The sequence below is a fragment of the Electrophorus electricus genome, chromosome 9, assembly GCF_041902795.1.
Source record: "Electrophorus electricus isolate QZ-2024a chromosome 9, ASM4190279v1, whole genome shotgun sequence".
Taxonomy (NCBI): Eukaryota; Metazoa; Chordata; class Actinopteri; order Gymnotiformes; family Gymnotidae; genus Electrophorus; species Electrophorus electricus.
In genome coordinates this window covers 14,259,918-14,274,071 of record NC_137505.1, presented here as the reverse complement: position 1 = coordinate 14,274,071, position 14,154 = coordinate 14,259,918, and the positions used below count along the sequence as shown (strand labels likewise).

General features: G+C 42.6%; 2 protein-coding genes across 2 annotated transcripts in view; both read left to right on the top strand.

Annotated features, from left to right (window-relative positions):
* Nucleotides 1–5,465: 5,465 nt before the first annotated feature.
* On the top strand, nt 5,466–7,137 carry LOC145659204 (polymeric immunoglobulin receptor-like). The gene is made up of 3 exons (XM_081720349.1): nt 5,466–5,772; nt 5,882–6,190; nt 6,725–7,137. Exons 1-3 carry the CDS (start codon nt 5,466–5,468, stop codon nt 7,135–7,137), a joined length of 1,029 nt encoding a protein of 342 aa, XP_081576475.1.
* A 60-nt stretch (nt 7,138–7,197) lies between these two features.
* Nucleotides 7,198–14,154, top strand: part of LOC145659203 (homeodomain-interacting protein kinase 2-like) — a 98,666-nt gene continuing 91,709 nt past the window's right edge. The window contains exon 1 of the mRNA XM_081720348.1: nt 7,198–7,238. Coding sequence (XP_081576474.1) covers nt 7,198–7,238 — 41 coding nt within the window. The remainder of the gene's footprint in view (nt 7,239–14,154) is intronic.

Genomic DNA, 14,154 nt, shown 5'->3' with positions numbered 1-14,154 from the left:
CAGGTGTGGTTGCAAACACAGCCCTCCCACTGAACGTGGCAGGCCAAACCACATGACTCGGGGGAGGCTAACATTCCATGACATTATGCTTCATCTTGTAAAAGCTTTACATGACTGACAATTTCAGCTTTTTCAGAGGACCTATTTGATTTTTTCTTACATTGTACTTCTTTCCGTTCCTAGTCTAATCTTGAAATAAATTTAATTTTAATGGAAGTCTTCATAATGTGTGTTTCAGGTTATGCAAATACTTTGGGAGTTGTTTAAATCAGTCAATCTACTGAATTCCCCACCAACAACAGTATGAATAATTAATTGTCATTTACATTTATAACTTTTAACATACTAGCAGCATGTGAGTTTCATGAATTTGTACTTCATTAACTATTTGTATCACATTATTTACATTACTGTTGTAATAGTAATAGTAAAAATTCAATGGTAATAGGGCACATTGATTTGACACAGTTCAATGGTATTAAGTACCCAATGCTCTGCTTTGAAGAAGAAGAAGTACAACATTGAATTATTTTACTGCACTTGTACTGCATATTTTCAATGTATTTACATCATTTTAGAGAATGCCATATTAAGGAATAAATAAATAAATAAAGTTTATTTACCTGCTATTGTTCTTACGTCCACTGAAGTCCAAAATAATCTTTAAGGCTCTAGGTTACTTAATAGCAAATACATTTCTGTGGTATTCTGATTTATTTTCTACTTGAAAGACAGGGAATATTCTGATGTCTTTATTAGTAACTTTAATGCACCTAATGCACCCTTTTGGGGCACCCTAAAACTCTGACTAGTATTACGTGAGTAATCGCTCTAGAGCAGGGAATTGAAGATAACAGGATAATTGAGGAAAAAAGGGGAAATTTTGTTTTTTTTTCTAAAATGAATGATGTAGCCAGCGATATGAAGCCCACCCAGCCTGTTTCACTATTTGGTATCTATAGGCCACCACGGCCCTACTCAGAATTTATTAAGGAATTTTCAGATTTCCTTTCTAATCTAGTCACTTTTGTAGAAAGAGCCATTATTTTTTGTGATTTCAATATTCACCTTGATAATGCCCAAGACCCTTTGAGATTGGCCTTTAGCTGTATATCAGAATCAATTGGTTTCATCCAATGTATAAGAGAACCCACACACTCTGATGGACATGCGCTTGACTTACTATTGACATACGGTGGACACGGAGAACATAGTCAGACTACCCCAGTCGGATGCCATCTCAGACCATTCCTTAATTTCATTTGAACTACATACAAGCCACAATATAATAACCTCGCCTCGCTATCATAGCAGACGCACGATCACATCAGCCACTGCATCCCCTGTAGATTCACACACTGTTCTTTATAAAGGCATCTCTCACAGTTTAGTTACATGTAACATTTTAGCTTTTAAGCATGTAGCCACCTTTCCATATCCTTTTCTAACCTTTAAAGGGAGATGTTTCTAGCATCACCTTTGACCACATTTCCATACTTTCAAATGCAATAAATTCTTTACAAGAGGTGGTCCCTGTTATTACTGAGGTAATAACATGCGTGTTTACAGGGAAAAGAGGCCTAACAGTGCATTGGACAGATTAATAACATAAAACATAAGGGAGTTTAGAGATTCTGTGTCCTTTCAGAATGACTTGCATACAGGGCTTCAGGCTTCAGTAAAGGATCCTGCGTAGGCTTTTGGTGGACCTCAGGGTAAGATATATGAACTCTCCACCAGGCTCAGGACCATATAGAAAAACAATCTTCTTTAGGACAAGGCTAATACAAATCTTCTCTTGGAATGTAGTGGTAATGGCTTCCAACTGGTGTGGGTATTGAATAGCAGTTTGCATATATTGACTACTGTGTGGTTCAGATGTAATGGTGGTGAATGCAAACACTAATATGTAAAGGAAGGTGGGGTGAATACATAACCACTTCTGAAAAGTGTATAAAAATATGGGTTCTCTGTTTGACAGTTAGACCTTCACGAAGGGTGCCTCAATAATGCTTGTTAAGGTTAACCGGCAATAAAGGATGGGACCAGCTATTCTCTTTAACTAATTCTGAAGGCTGACTCTTCATGTTATGTTTGAATGTTTAACTTTAAAACTAACTGACTGGGTATTTAGGAACGACATTACTTTCCAAACTTCATTACTACTTTTCATCCCTTCTCATACCTTTCGGTTTCTACCCTTTATCATCTTTGTTAGCTGCACAGCAGGGGCAGGATATTGGTGGAATCCTGCAAGGCATTCCAGCACTCTCTTACAAAACTATTAAAACTGTTTTTTGCCATATCCATATAAGATATCTCAAATGTGTATAGAATGTAGGTAAGCAATTCTGCTTCCTCCATGGTGCAAATTTGGTATAGATTGAATAACCCTATTTATAATCTTCAGTAGCATATAAGAAATCCAGATCCTCAAATAGCCACATTAGAAATTGTAATTTGGTACAATTTTAAATGCTTGTCTATCACAGGGTAGACTTAGATTGAGACACCATGTTTGACAATTGTATTCGAAACCACCATACCTAGTAAAATTTACTGGGCTCAACCAACCCTTGTAATTGCACATCTTCCTACATCTCACAAGGGACAACTTTCTGGAGGGACATTACTTCACATAATGTCATTCCTTTAATCTAGCATCTTAAACACTGATGATGGGTTTACTCCAGCTACACAAGCTAATGCTAACACTTGCTAATGTCCTCTTTTCTCAGGCCTGGTGTACTTCCTCCTTTCTAACAAAAGGCCGTTTAATCCTGTCAATGATTTGTGATACCCAGTTTGTTTTCTTTGTATCATCATTTTAAAATCAAGTGAAAATCTAAGACTTACAATAGTACACTTACATTGCTTTAGGTAGTTTGGTTAATCAGCCTTGGTTACTACCAAAGAGCTGCACATATGTAATCATGATGTCAGGACATCTCAAGGATTACACTATGAACCGGATGGACAAGTTGACTTGTGGAATTGATCACCTGCAAGTGGATATTACAGTAAACCTGGACTGCATGGATAATCGTTTGTGCTCTTCAGGACTATGACATCAGCCCCAGCCTGAAGACCAAGGGGGGAAATTTAGGTACCATGCCAATCCAGCAGATAGCAGCACCATCATCACCGCATTGAGCAAACTTGCATCAAATGGAAGAAAGAGGGTGTGCCTAAAAGCAGGTGGAATTCAGGTGTCTTAAATACCCTGATCAACAGACCTTTACTCTCTCCCTGGTTTTTCCTCCATCAAGGTTAGACCTAAAAGAGGGGCTTTGTCATCTCTCTCTCAGATACTTTCTTCACTCAGCACCATGTGGACAGTTAACAGCAAACAGCTGAGAATCATATTTCTCCATTTAATTGATCCAAGAGATGGTGGAATCTAGACTAACGTCTTGTTACCACCCCGTCTAGGCTATGGCACCGTACCAAGGAAAAAGAATGATAAACGGCTAAAGGAATGGAACATGCAACTGTTAAAGAGTAACAGAAAGAAACATAAGCACAAATGGTAGACTCTTTTTAGTGTATTGTTGTATAATACAGAAGTTACAAATAAACACACTGGTGCAATTTCTTCTGAAGTGACCCAGGCCAAAACAATAAATAAGACACACACCAGCGAAAGAAAATTGAGGTCCAAGCAGGGAAAAGAAGGTCATACACACAAATGATACAATTACAAACAAGCCAAAACCGACTGCTGAACTAGCTGCCACTGCCGCCACCCCCGCTGCCGCCAACTGCCTCACTGCCTCCAACAGCCTCACTGCCTCCCTCCTCTTCTGCCTTCGGGAGGGGCCTTTATATAGGAGTGGCCAGGAGTGGCCAGCAGGCAGGTAGACCTGGGGAGGAACAGAGCAGAGTCAAGTTCAGAAAAGGTGAGGAAACCTGGCACCGGATCTGGATTCTTAGATACACCTGAGATAGACACACGCTTACAGACAGAAATCTGATCAACATTACCACAGCAACAGGTTCACCAAATTTCTTCAAGCAAGCTTGCAAATGCGGTCAGTTCCCTCCTGTTAAACTGCGGATGGAACTCATATTCCCAGCATACCTTGACGACGTCACATTTTATCAACAAGAAACCAGGGGTGGAAATTCCCTCCTAATTGTAGACAAACTGAGTGAGGATGACCAACTGAGATAATCACCAAAAATCATCAACATGTGAGACTTTTACATCTGGGCATAGTTTATAGTCGGGCATATCTGGGCAAAAGTATATAGGTTACATTTAGCTGATGCTTTTATCCAAAGCAACTGAGTACAACTTGAGCAATTGAGGGCCTTGCTCCGATGCCCAACAGTGGACCTTGATCCAACAACCTTCTGATTATAACTCAAGTAACTCAAGTAACAGCTGCCACTGCTTGAATTAAACAGTAAAGTTTAATCAAGATCCTAGTACTTTCTTGAAAGTATTTGGGCTTGGTGTACATACCATTTTGTTTGGATAATCTTAAGTAATATTTGTACAGACTGGAAGTTCTTTTTCCTCTTTGCATACAATCTCTCTATGTCTTGCTTTTTACTAGCAAACATAGGTATCATCATGTCACTTCAATAGGCACAGACACATTGACCTTATTGTTCAGTTAGTAAACCTGCCATTACCCTTTGTTCTAACATCATGTGAGAACAAGCCAGCTGAGCTCATTAACATACAGTCACATTGCTGTTTAAATTCTGCACCATTTTATTGCTGGCACAATAGCATGTCCGCCTCCTTCTCGCTCTCGCGAGCGTGTACCGACCTGCATGAAAGCATTCGCTCTCCTCTCCTTTTACATACTCACACACATAAACACATGCTCGCTATATTTTAGCTTGTTTTTCTGTAAATATACAGATTGTTTATGCTATTGTTTGTGATTTAGAGTAGTTGCGTTAATAAATGTATCATTTATTCTCACCAAGTTGTCTGTCTTGATATCATTCAGATTGTGCTTGTTGCCAATATCCTCAAACAAATGACTGTAATTTAAATCTTTCAGGGATCAAATCATTAATGTTACTTTCTTTGTTAAAAATGAAAGATTGTGATTTCAATATTTGAGATGATTTAATGGGACTGATTAGTGTGTCAAACCACTACAGTGGGCCTGTCCCTCTTGCTGGGCGCCCAGCGCACTGTGACAGCATGACTTTAAACTTAGCAAACAGGAACTGTTTGGATTGCTTCAACCACAGTGGCAACAAGACTAAAGATATGTGAGGAGGCTTCTCAAATAAGCTTCTCACTTTATTCAACATGAATTGGCATTTCATTTTCGTTTTCATCATTTGATGTAAGTTATTTTCTATGCAATACTACAATATATACATTGTTAGTTTTTTTTTTTTTTTTCATATGTAGCATTTTTTAATTCCTTAGCAGAAACAAGAATTCTTGTGTTCCAGTAACAGTGGTGCTGGGTTGTATATGCAGGCACTGAGAAATGGAATTGGTCACAGAAGCAGTTAAGTCTTCAGAGTGGAGCATCTGTCAACATCTGAAATATAAACAACATAAGAAATACTGGTGCTGTGAGCGTGTAACAGCATTCAATTACTGCACGATTATGGCATATGCCAACAATACAAACAAGAAAGTGACAGTAACTGATAACCCAGCTCAGAGTCTCTTTACTGTCACTGTGAGGGATCTACAGGAGAGAAACACTGGAGCATATTGGTGTGCAGTGGAGATTTCAGGAATATTTCAACCAGATGTCAAAACACAGCTATATATCACTGTGAAATCAGGTATTACAAATTCTTTATGAATATTGAATATTCAGTTTAGTGACATTTCTCATATTGCATATATTTCATCCATACATATTCATACAAAAGTGCCTTTCTTTGTTTCCAGCTCCTGCTGTGTCTGTGACCAAGAGCAGAGTGAGTGGAGAGGAGGGGAGCAGCGTCAGTGTCCAGTGTCTCTACAGCGCTGCATATAAGAAAGAGGCGAAGAAGTGGTGCAGATCTATAGACTGGACCTGCTACACAGTGGGGAGGACCAACACATCCCAGAATTCAGCAGTGCAGATCAGTGATGATGGGAAAGGCACCTTCACGGTGTTGATGACTGGACTGAAGAAGACTGATGCTGGCTGGTACTGGTGCTCCACTGGAGGTCTAGAAGTTCCTGTTCACTTTGACGTCACTGATGCACTTGCAGGTATATTGTTTTGTATCTAATCAATTAAATGGTGTAAAAATTATTAATGTTGTTTAACCTTTAAAAGATGACAACAGTGATTAAAGAAAGAAAAAAAAACTATGCATAGGGTGCCTTATTAGATTTGGTTATGTCACGTTGCAGCCCCGCCCCTCCTCAAACGTCTTGGTGTGTACGTGTGTGTGTTCGTCCATGTCGCCGCGCCCTTTCGTGTCGTCCACCTGTTCTGTATTATGTGTAATCCTCGTGTGTGTGTATATATGTCTCTTGTGTTGTAGTACGTGTTGTTGGTGTTTGAACGGTGTTTAGTGAGGTGTGCGGTGTTAGATGTGTCGTCTGTGTTAAATAAAAATGTGTGTTTGAACGTGCCCCTACTCCACATACTGTTAGCCTCGAATCATCACAGAAACACCAACCAAAGAAGGATGCCTGGGAAGGGCAAGAAGAAGGGGAAGAAGGGGAAAAGACGCACTTCCCCAAATAGTGCCTGCAATCCCTCCGTGCTCTTGGGTACCCTCCTGACTCCTGCTGCAGAAGAGCGTGGTCTGGGGGCAGAGGTGGAGGAGTCACACGGGATTACGTCTGACCATAATGACTGGTATAACTATTTCCAGTCCTCGGAGTCGGACACCGCGGACTTTTCCTGTACCAGGGTGAGGCCATCACTCATCCTGTCTTCGCTCCATGGGATCACAACAGAGCAGGGACCTGCTGGGTACTACGGAGACCTACCTATTTATGAGGACAGGTACTTGGAGGTGGAATCCGCAGAGTCCTACATGGACCTTACAGAGGGATATGCGGAGTATGGCGAGCGAGGGGAGTGCCGTAACGTCACCCTAGAGTCAGACTTGGGGTCGGATCATGAGGAGGACCCGTCGATGGAGGTGGAGGAGGTACCTCAGGGGAATCTAGGCGCTCTGGAGTCAGCAAGCAGCCCTGGGTGACTGGTGGAGAGATGGCATCATCAACAGAGGAGGACATTCCTCCCCCTAGGGCGAGGACCTATGCCTAAGTCTCGGGGAGGTAAAAAGGCAGCGGCACCGAGGTCTGCTCTGCCGGGGTCTGGCAGGGTCACCAGGGTCTGCTCCAACACCTGATGGTGAATGACATCTCAAAACTATTCTTGAACGTACTTTTTCAGATTTGAATTCCTTACTGAGAAGTTTGAAAGAACTTAGGAGTCGTTGTTGAGTTCCGAAAAAATGTGTCTGGAGTGTGAATGGCCATCATAACTTGCGTTTTTCATCGGAGCCTTGCTCACTAAAGCTGTTATTTTAACTAAGCCTACTCGCTGGTTGAGTTAGCTAGACAGGCAAGCTTGTTAAGGTTTAATTCCCGAAGTTTGGGCCCTGCTGTCGGCTTGTATGTCGACACGTAGCCCCCAGGAGAGAGAGTTTCGCCTGGTTTGGGCTCCTACGCGACAGCAAGGATTGTATTTTGCACTGGAAAACTTAAATCAGATTGTGAGCTAAGAAAAGGGGGAGAGAGACAAGTACTCATGCATGTGAGCACACAGCTTGACAACATGGAAAAAAGACACCCAACATGCAGCAGGAGTGGCTAAAGCCATACAGAAAACAACGCATCTGGTAATGGGACATCCAATCACGGTACTAACCACACACAGTGTAATAGCATACGTGAACTCACAAGCCTTCACCTTGACAGCACTAAGGCAACAGAGGATCAGCAAAATTTTGGAAGCACCACACATCACATACACACATGAAGGAATCAACATGGCAGACATGATGGGAGGAGGAGAGCCTCATCAGTGCGAACAGGAAGTCAAAAAGCAGGAGAAGGTGAGACCAGACCTAGAAGGAGAACCAATTCCAGGAGCAGGGAACATGTTCACTGATGGGTGTGGATTTAGAGGACCAGATGGGGATATAAAAGCAGGGTATGCAGTGGTGGCAGAAACACAGGGAGAAGTAGATGAATTTTGGACGGTGAAAGCAGAAAGGCTGAAAGGTTAGCAATCAGCACAGCGAGCTGAGGTAATGGCAGTAGTGGAGGCCTTGAAGTTAGCAAAGGGTAAGGAAGTGAATATTTATACTGACTCTGCTTACACGGTAGGGGCAGCACATGTGGAGCTAAGACAATGGATGAGAGCAGGGTTTAGGACAGCGGGAAACAAACCAATTAAACATGAGGCAGAAATGAGGGAGCTGGCAAAGGCCTTGCAGGGACCAGAAAGAGTAGCTATCATAAAGTGCAGGGGACATGTAGAGTATGTCAACAGTACAATCCCAAACCTACAATTAAGGTGGCACCCGGTAAGTATCCGTTGTCATTAACACCAGGGGAAGAGATAGTAATTGACTACACAGACATGGTGGACTCAGCACAGGGGTACACGTACGAATTGATGTGCGTAGACAACTACACAGGGTGGTCGGAAGCGTGGCCAACAAAACGGGAAGACAGTGCTTCAGTGGTAAAGTTCCTGGTGAACCAGTACATTCCTCACCATGGGTTTCAGAGAAAGGTGAGATCAGATAATGGCACTCATTTTACAGCGCGCAATTTGCAGGAGTTAGAGAAAATGCTGGGTCTGAAACATTCATTTGGGGCAGTGTATCATCCTCAGTCTCAAGGTAAGGTGGAAAGGATGAATCTAAATGCGAAAAACAAAGTGGCCAAAATCTGTGCACAGACAAAATTAAATTGGGTTGATGCCTTACCTTTGGCAATAAATGAGAAAAGAAAAACATCTCACACACACATCATACTTTAATGAATTGCAAAGTATCGTTTCAGCTTTCTCCACGCAGGAGGGGGACCGGACGGGGAGCAGACAAACCCAGACGATACCCGTTACGGACTGGGGGCTGCTGAGAGTCATCAAGAGAAAATGGAGTGAGCCGAGGTGGACAGGTCCATTCCAGGTGACAGAAAGAACCAGCCACGCCGTACGCCAGAACGGTACAGGGGAAACGTGGTTTCATCTGAGCCAGTGCGCCGCCGCAGAGTCACCGCAGAGGAGTCTGCAAGAGACAGCGAGGGACCTTGCTGAAACATCACCTAACTCACCTGACCCGGAAGGGGCAGAATAATCCCCGGGAGCAAAAGGGTCAAGGTAGTCCACCCTTAGACCCCGAAGTAAGAAGAACAGAACACCAGTGATGACTTCTGGACAATTGTGTTGTTTGATTATTTGTTGGTGTATTGTGTTGTGTGTTTCCATTTACAGTTTGGTCACGCTTGGGTTAAATAATAGCATGGCAGTAGGAAAGGATTAAAACATTAACAACAAGACGGTGAAGAAGAATGGGGGTAGAGATTGGTGGATGTGTAGCATGTGCAGCCGCAAGACCCAGACTTATAACCACCCCGGCACCCCTATTCCCACAAAAAGACCCCAAGGGTTATGCGTGCATGATTGGCCTGACTAAGGAAAGAAACCCTAAGAATTGTGACACTTTGAGCGTTATTTTCCCCCCCATCAGTAACAGAACCAGGATAGGACTATTTTCACCCGAAAAGGGGGAGGGGAACTACACGTGCTTCGTTAGAAGTTCAAGCACACCTCAAGTACGCTTGGGGCACATCCCGGCGGAATGGTGTAACCGCACGGTCACTGGGAACGAGTCTGTGGGTTCATGGGCACGAGCAGGATTGTATGATTATTGTGGAAGGATGACTTTGGTTGTTAACATGCCAGAGAACTCGGAGGGGACATGCGCCATGGTCAGGTTAGCAGCTCCTTTATTACTGATAGGCAAAAAACTACACAGGGACCCGGTAACTGATGCAGCAAGACAGTAGCGAGAGGCATACCATTTTGATTTAACAAGGAATACCCCCACATACATAGATGCAATAGGAATACCTCGCGGAGTTCCGGACAGATATAAGTTAGCAGACCAGATAGCAGGGGGATTTGAGAATATTCCGATACTTTCTGCATTATTCCCCATTACTCCAAATAAAAATGTGGATCGGATTAACTATGTACATTATAATGTCCTCAGGCTAGCCAACCTGACTAGGGATGCAGTGGAAGGACTTAGAGATCAGCTGGGACCAACCTCACTGATGGCGGTGCAAAATCGTATGGCATTAGACATGTTGTTGGCGGAAAAGGGGGGTGTCTGCGCTATGCTTGAGGATGTGTGTTGTACATTCATTGCTAATAATACCGCTCCGGAAGGGTCAGTTAGTAGAGCATTGGATGGTTTGAAGACCCTATCAGAGGAAATGCATGAGAATTCAGGCATAAACAACCAGTTGGAATCCTGAATGGTGAGCCGGGTCGGTCAGTGGAAAGACTTAATTGTGTCATTGATGGTTTCATTAGCCACATTCACGGGAATTGCTGTGACATGCGGGTGCTGCTGTATTCCATGTATTAGGGCGTTAATGGTTAGACTAATTTCAGCTATGATAGAAAGGAAAGATGTGCATGAGGGTACCACGATGATGCCACTGATACAGGGGGAAAGGGACGTAGAGACAGGAGATGCCAGAATAAAGGAGTGTGATTGGTGATCTCTTTGTAGAGATCAAAAGGGGGAATTGTGGAGTTTCAGAAATGAAATGAATGCTAAGCTTACACTAGTAGAGAATAATGTGCAGAATGGAATAGGACTAATGCTTGAATAAATAAAATAATTACTGTATGTCCAGACATAACAGGAAATGCCCTAGACGTGCATATGTGTGATTATGCAAGAAGACATGTGTACGAGACGGTCAAACAGAGGTGACGGCTGAGATGGAAAAACACAAAAGCAGAAGTGGCACAAGGCGAGAGAAATATAAGTCTGTCTGTTGCAAAGTTATGCTTTAGATCTCACTCGCACTGTGTTGTGAAGTGACATCTCCAGAGCTCTGCATTAATAAAAGGCCACAGGGTAACACACTGTTTCCTGTCTCTTCTTTCCTGCATCAACGGACATGACACTAACTAATGATATAACAGAATCTGGCCCTTAGCTATTTTATTAGCTTTTTATCAGGGCACGCTTAGTAAAATGTCACATCTCTACATCAACTTTTTAAAAAAATTAACAGGCAATCAAATTATTTTGGCTATACTAAAACCTGTCCTGGAGCAATGCCTAGCTAGCTGGATAGCTAACACTAACATGCAAGACTGGGTTTGTTTTGCAGAAGTAGCAGATGCTAAATAGCTGCCTTGTAAAAGAGGTTTGCATTGGGGACTGTTTGTATTTGATGCATGCACTTTAGGTATTATTGCATAACGCTATTTGTGATGTATTTTTGTTTTTCAATCAGTCACATTCCAAGCCAAACTTCTCTTAGGTATCTTGTATCAGTGGAGAACTACTTTTGAAGGCATTGTTACTAGCTAACTGTTAGCTAGCAAGGTAACAAGGTAACTCTTTTTAAACAACAAAAAGAAAAAACACTTTACTGTGATTAACAACTATGAATTTACTAAGTTGTGATTGTTTCATAGAAGGTCTGATTAGCTAGCCTAGCTAAAGCTATGTTTGATACGTTTTGATATGTCTAACGACACTAGCATTTTTGGACAAGAGTAGCTTTATAGTTGCTTAGCTAATGTCACATAATTAAAAGTAGAATCAGAGGGAAATGTTGAATATTGTGTCATTGCACCAGCCATGAGGCATTAAAGTGTCTGGACAAGAACATAGCTAGCTAGCTAACTGGCTTAGATCACTACTGCAGCTCTCACACCTCGGTTTATTACATCATAATAGGTAATGTGGAATTTTTAAGGACCATTGTTGCGTCTGATAACCCGTTCAGAAAAGGTGTTCTTCAGCTGAATGAACAGATACTGAAACGAACACTAAAGAGATCATCCAACATTCAAGATATTTCAGTAGACACACTAGTGGAAGAGCTGCTGAGGTTCCTGAGCCATGAATGTCTGGCCTCCAGCATCTACTCTGGACAGGTATGTCACCGCCTTGCACCAGGACGCAGAGATCCATGAGCATGACTGAGATGTAATTATAACTATATACACCTCATTAGTCTGATGCTAATGAGCACACATGCACACCTGCCGTCCAGTTCTTTAACATCCATATCCGTCACCTTGATTTATCTTAGTAAGTTGCTGCTGAAGCTCTGTCTCTCTTTCTCTCTTTCCCCATGCCTCCTTCCCTTCCTGTAGGAGTGTGGATACACCACTGGCGTTGTTGCCTGATGCACCTCCTTTGGAAGAGGACACGGTCCACTGTCAGAACTGGCAGGAGACAGTGGAGCCGCACACACTCGCCTCTCTCGGCTCCCGGGAGATCGAACGGCAGGCTGTCATATATGGTAAAACAGCAAATGTGGTGCACAGCAACTGACTATAAAACACAACTCCCAGTACACAGTTAACATGTAAAATGAAAACAATTATTTACTGATCTAACTTAAACTAAATAGCTACTAAATCTTTTGAACATACAGTATTCTATTTATTATGCACATATGATAATTCTATCCTGACTCATGAAAATGTGGAATTCTGAATTGTGTAACGTTTGTAAGAAATTGTAGTGACTTTGCTATATCCTCTTCCTCAGAGCTGTTCACAACGGAAGCATCTCACTTGCGGACTCTCAGGGTTCTCGATCAGGTGTTCTTCCAGAAGATGAGGAACCTTTTGACCGTCGAAGAACTTTCCTGTATCTTCCCCAACCTGCCCCAGGTCTACAGTCTTCATGGTCAGTCTCTCTGTGTGCGAGCGTGTGTGTGTGCGTGTAAATCTGCTCCATTTGTCTTAGTGTGTTTTCAAACCTAAATTTCTGAAGCCTACTTGGTGTCTAAATCATAATCAAGATTAAAGAAGTGTAAAACCCACCCAAACTGAGAATTTAATGACAGAACAATATCAGCTATCGGCACCATGCCATTACTGTGAGCAGGTATGGACTGGAGGCTGTACATGTTGTTTCTGCGGTGGCCTTCATGACACAAGTAGAGTTCTGTTGCCCACTGACACAACTTTCTAACAAACCACATATACACTGGCTCGCTTAAACAGATTCTGTTTTGTGGTGTTGCATTTGTGTTTCAGCGAATCTGTGTGAGTCCATGAAGAGGCTGAGGGACTCTTCTATAGTTCAAGGCATCGGAGACATCATGGTGTCTAGAGTGAGAGCTGGCTAGTGTTACTCCCTTTCTAGTTCACATCATCTTTTGGTGCTGTCTAAAATGAAGGGGTTGTTCTGTGTAGTGTGGGATATACTTGTTGCTTTACTTGATATGTCAGTAGCTCATGTGTTTGTGTGTGTGCGTGATAGTTTGAAGACGCTGCAGGAGAGGAGTTCCAGGAGCAGGTGTCTCACCTGTGCAGTCAGCAGAGTCAGGCACTGGAGCTCATTAAAAATAAATGCAAAGACCCGCGTTTCGCGCACCTTATACAGGTAACACTTTTTAGAGGTATAAAGCCTTTGGACAAACCTACAAACACTAGAGCTTCTGCCATATTTGTTAGTGGGCTGGGTTGTGAATTGGTTGACCCATACTTTGAATTGGAGACTATCCAGTCTTTTATATTTGACTTTTATTGCAGCACATAACTTCTAGTGATGCTGTTTTAGGTATAAATTGGTGTTGCAGTCAACAGAATCCACATTTGGACTTAGATGTCCTTGGCTCATTCGTGTGTGTGTGTGTGTGTGTTAGGAATGTGAAGCCAGCCCTCACTGCCGCCGACTACAATTAAAGGACCTTCTAGTGTCTGAGATGCAGAGACTCACCAAATACCCCTTGCTGCTGGATAACATCATCAGACACACAGAAGGCATGTATAGAAACACTCACACACAATGTATTGAACCATGAAAACACTTCAGTATACACACACATACCAGTTTACCAAGGAGGCAAGCACACACACCCTTTCTCCTGGATTAACACTAGTATGTGCCCCCACAACAGCTGGTTCTCCAGACCTGCAGACATTGGTGAGGGCACAGGCGTGCTGCCGTGGGATACTACGAGCTGTCAATGAGGTCGTCAGGGAG

What these genes read in the sequence shown, in the direction of transcription:
- LOC145659204 (XM_081720349.1), top strand. Translation starts at nt 5,466, where the DNA reads ATGGAATTGGTCACAGAAGCAGTTAAGTCTTCAGAGTGGAGCATCTGT. An exon ending in ATATATCACTGTGAAATCAG is followed by an intron (nt 5,773 to 5,881) that starts GTATTACAAATT and finishes CTTTGTTTCCAG; the next exon opens with CTCCTGCTGTGTCTGTGACC. An exon ending in CGTCACTGATGCACTTGCAG is followed by an intron (nt 6,191 to 6,724) that starts GTATATTGTTTT and finishes CTCCTGCTGCAG; the next exon opens with AAGAGCGTGGTCTGGGGGCA.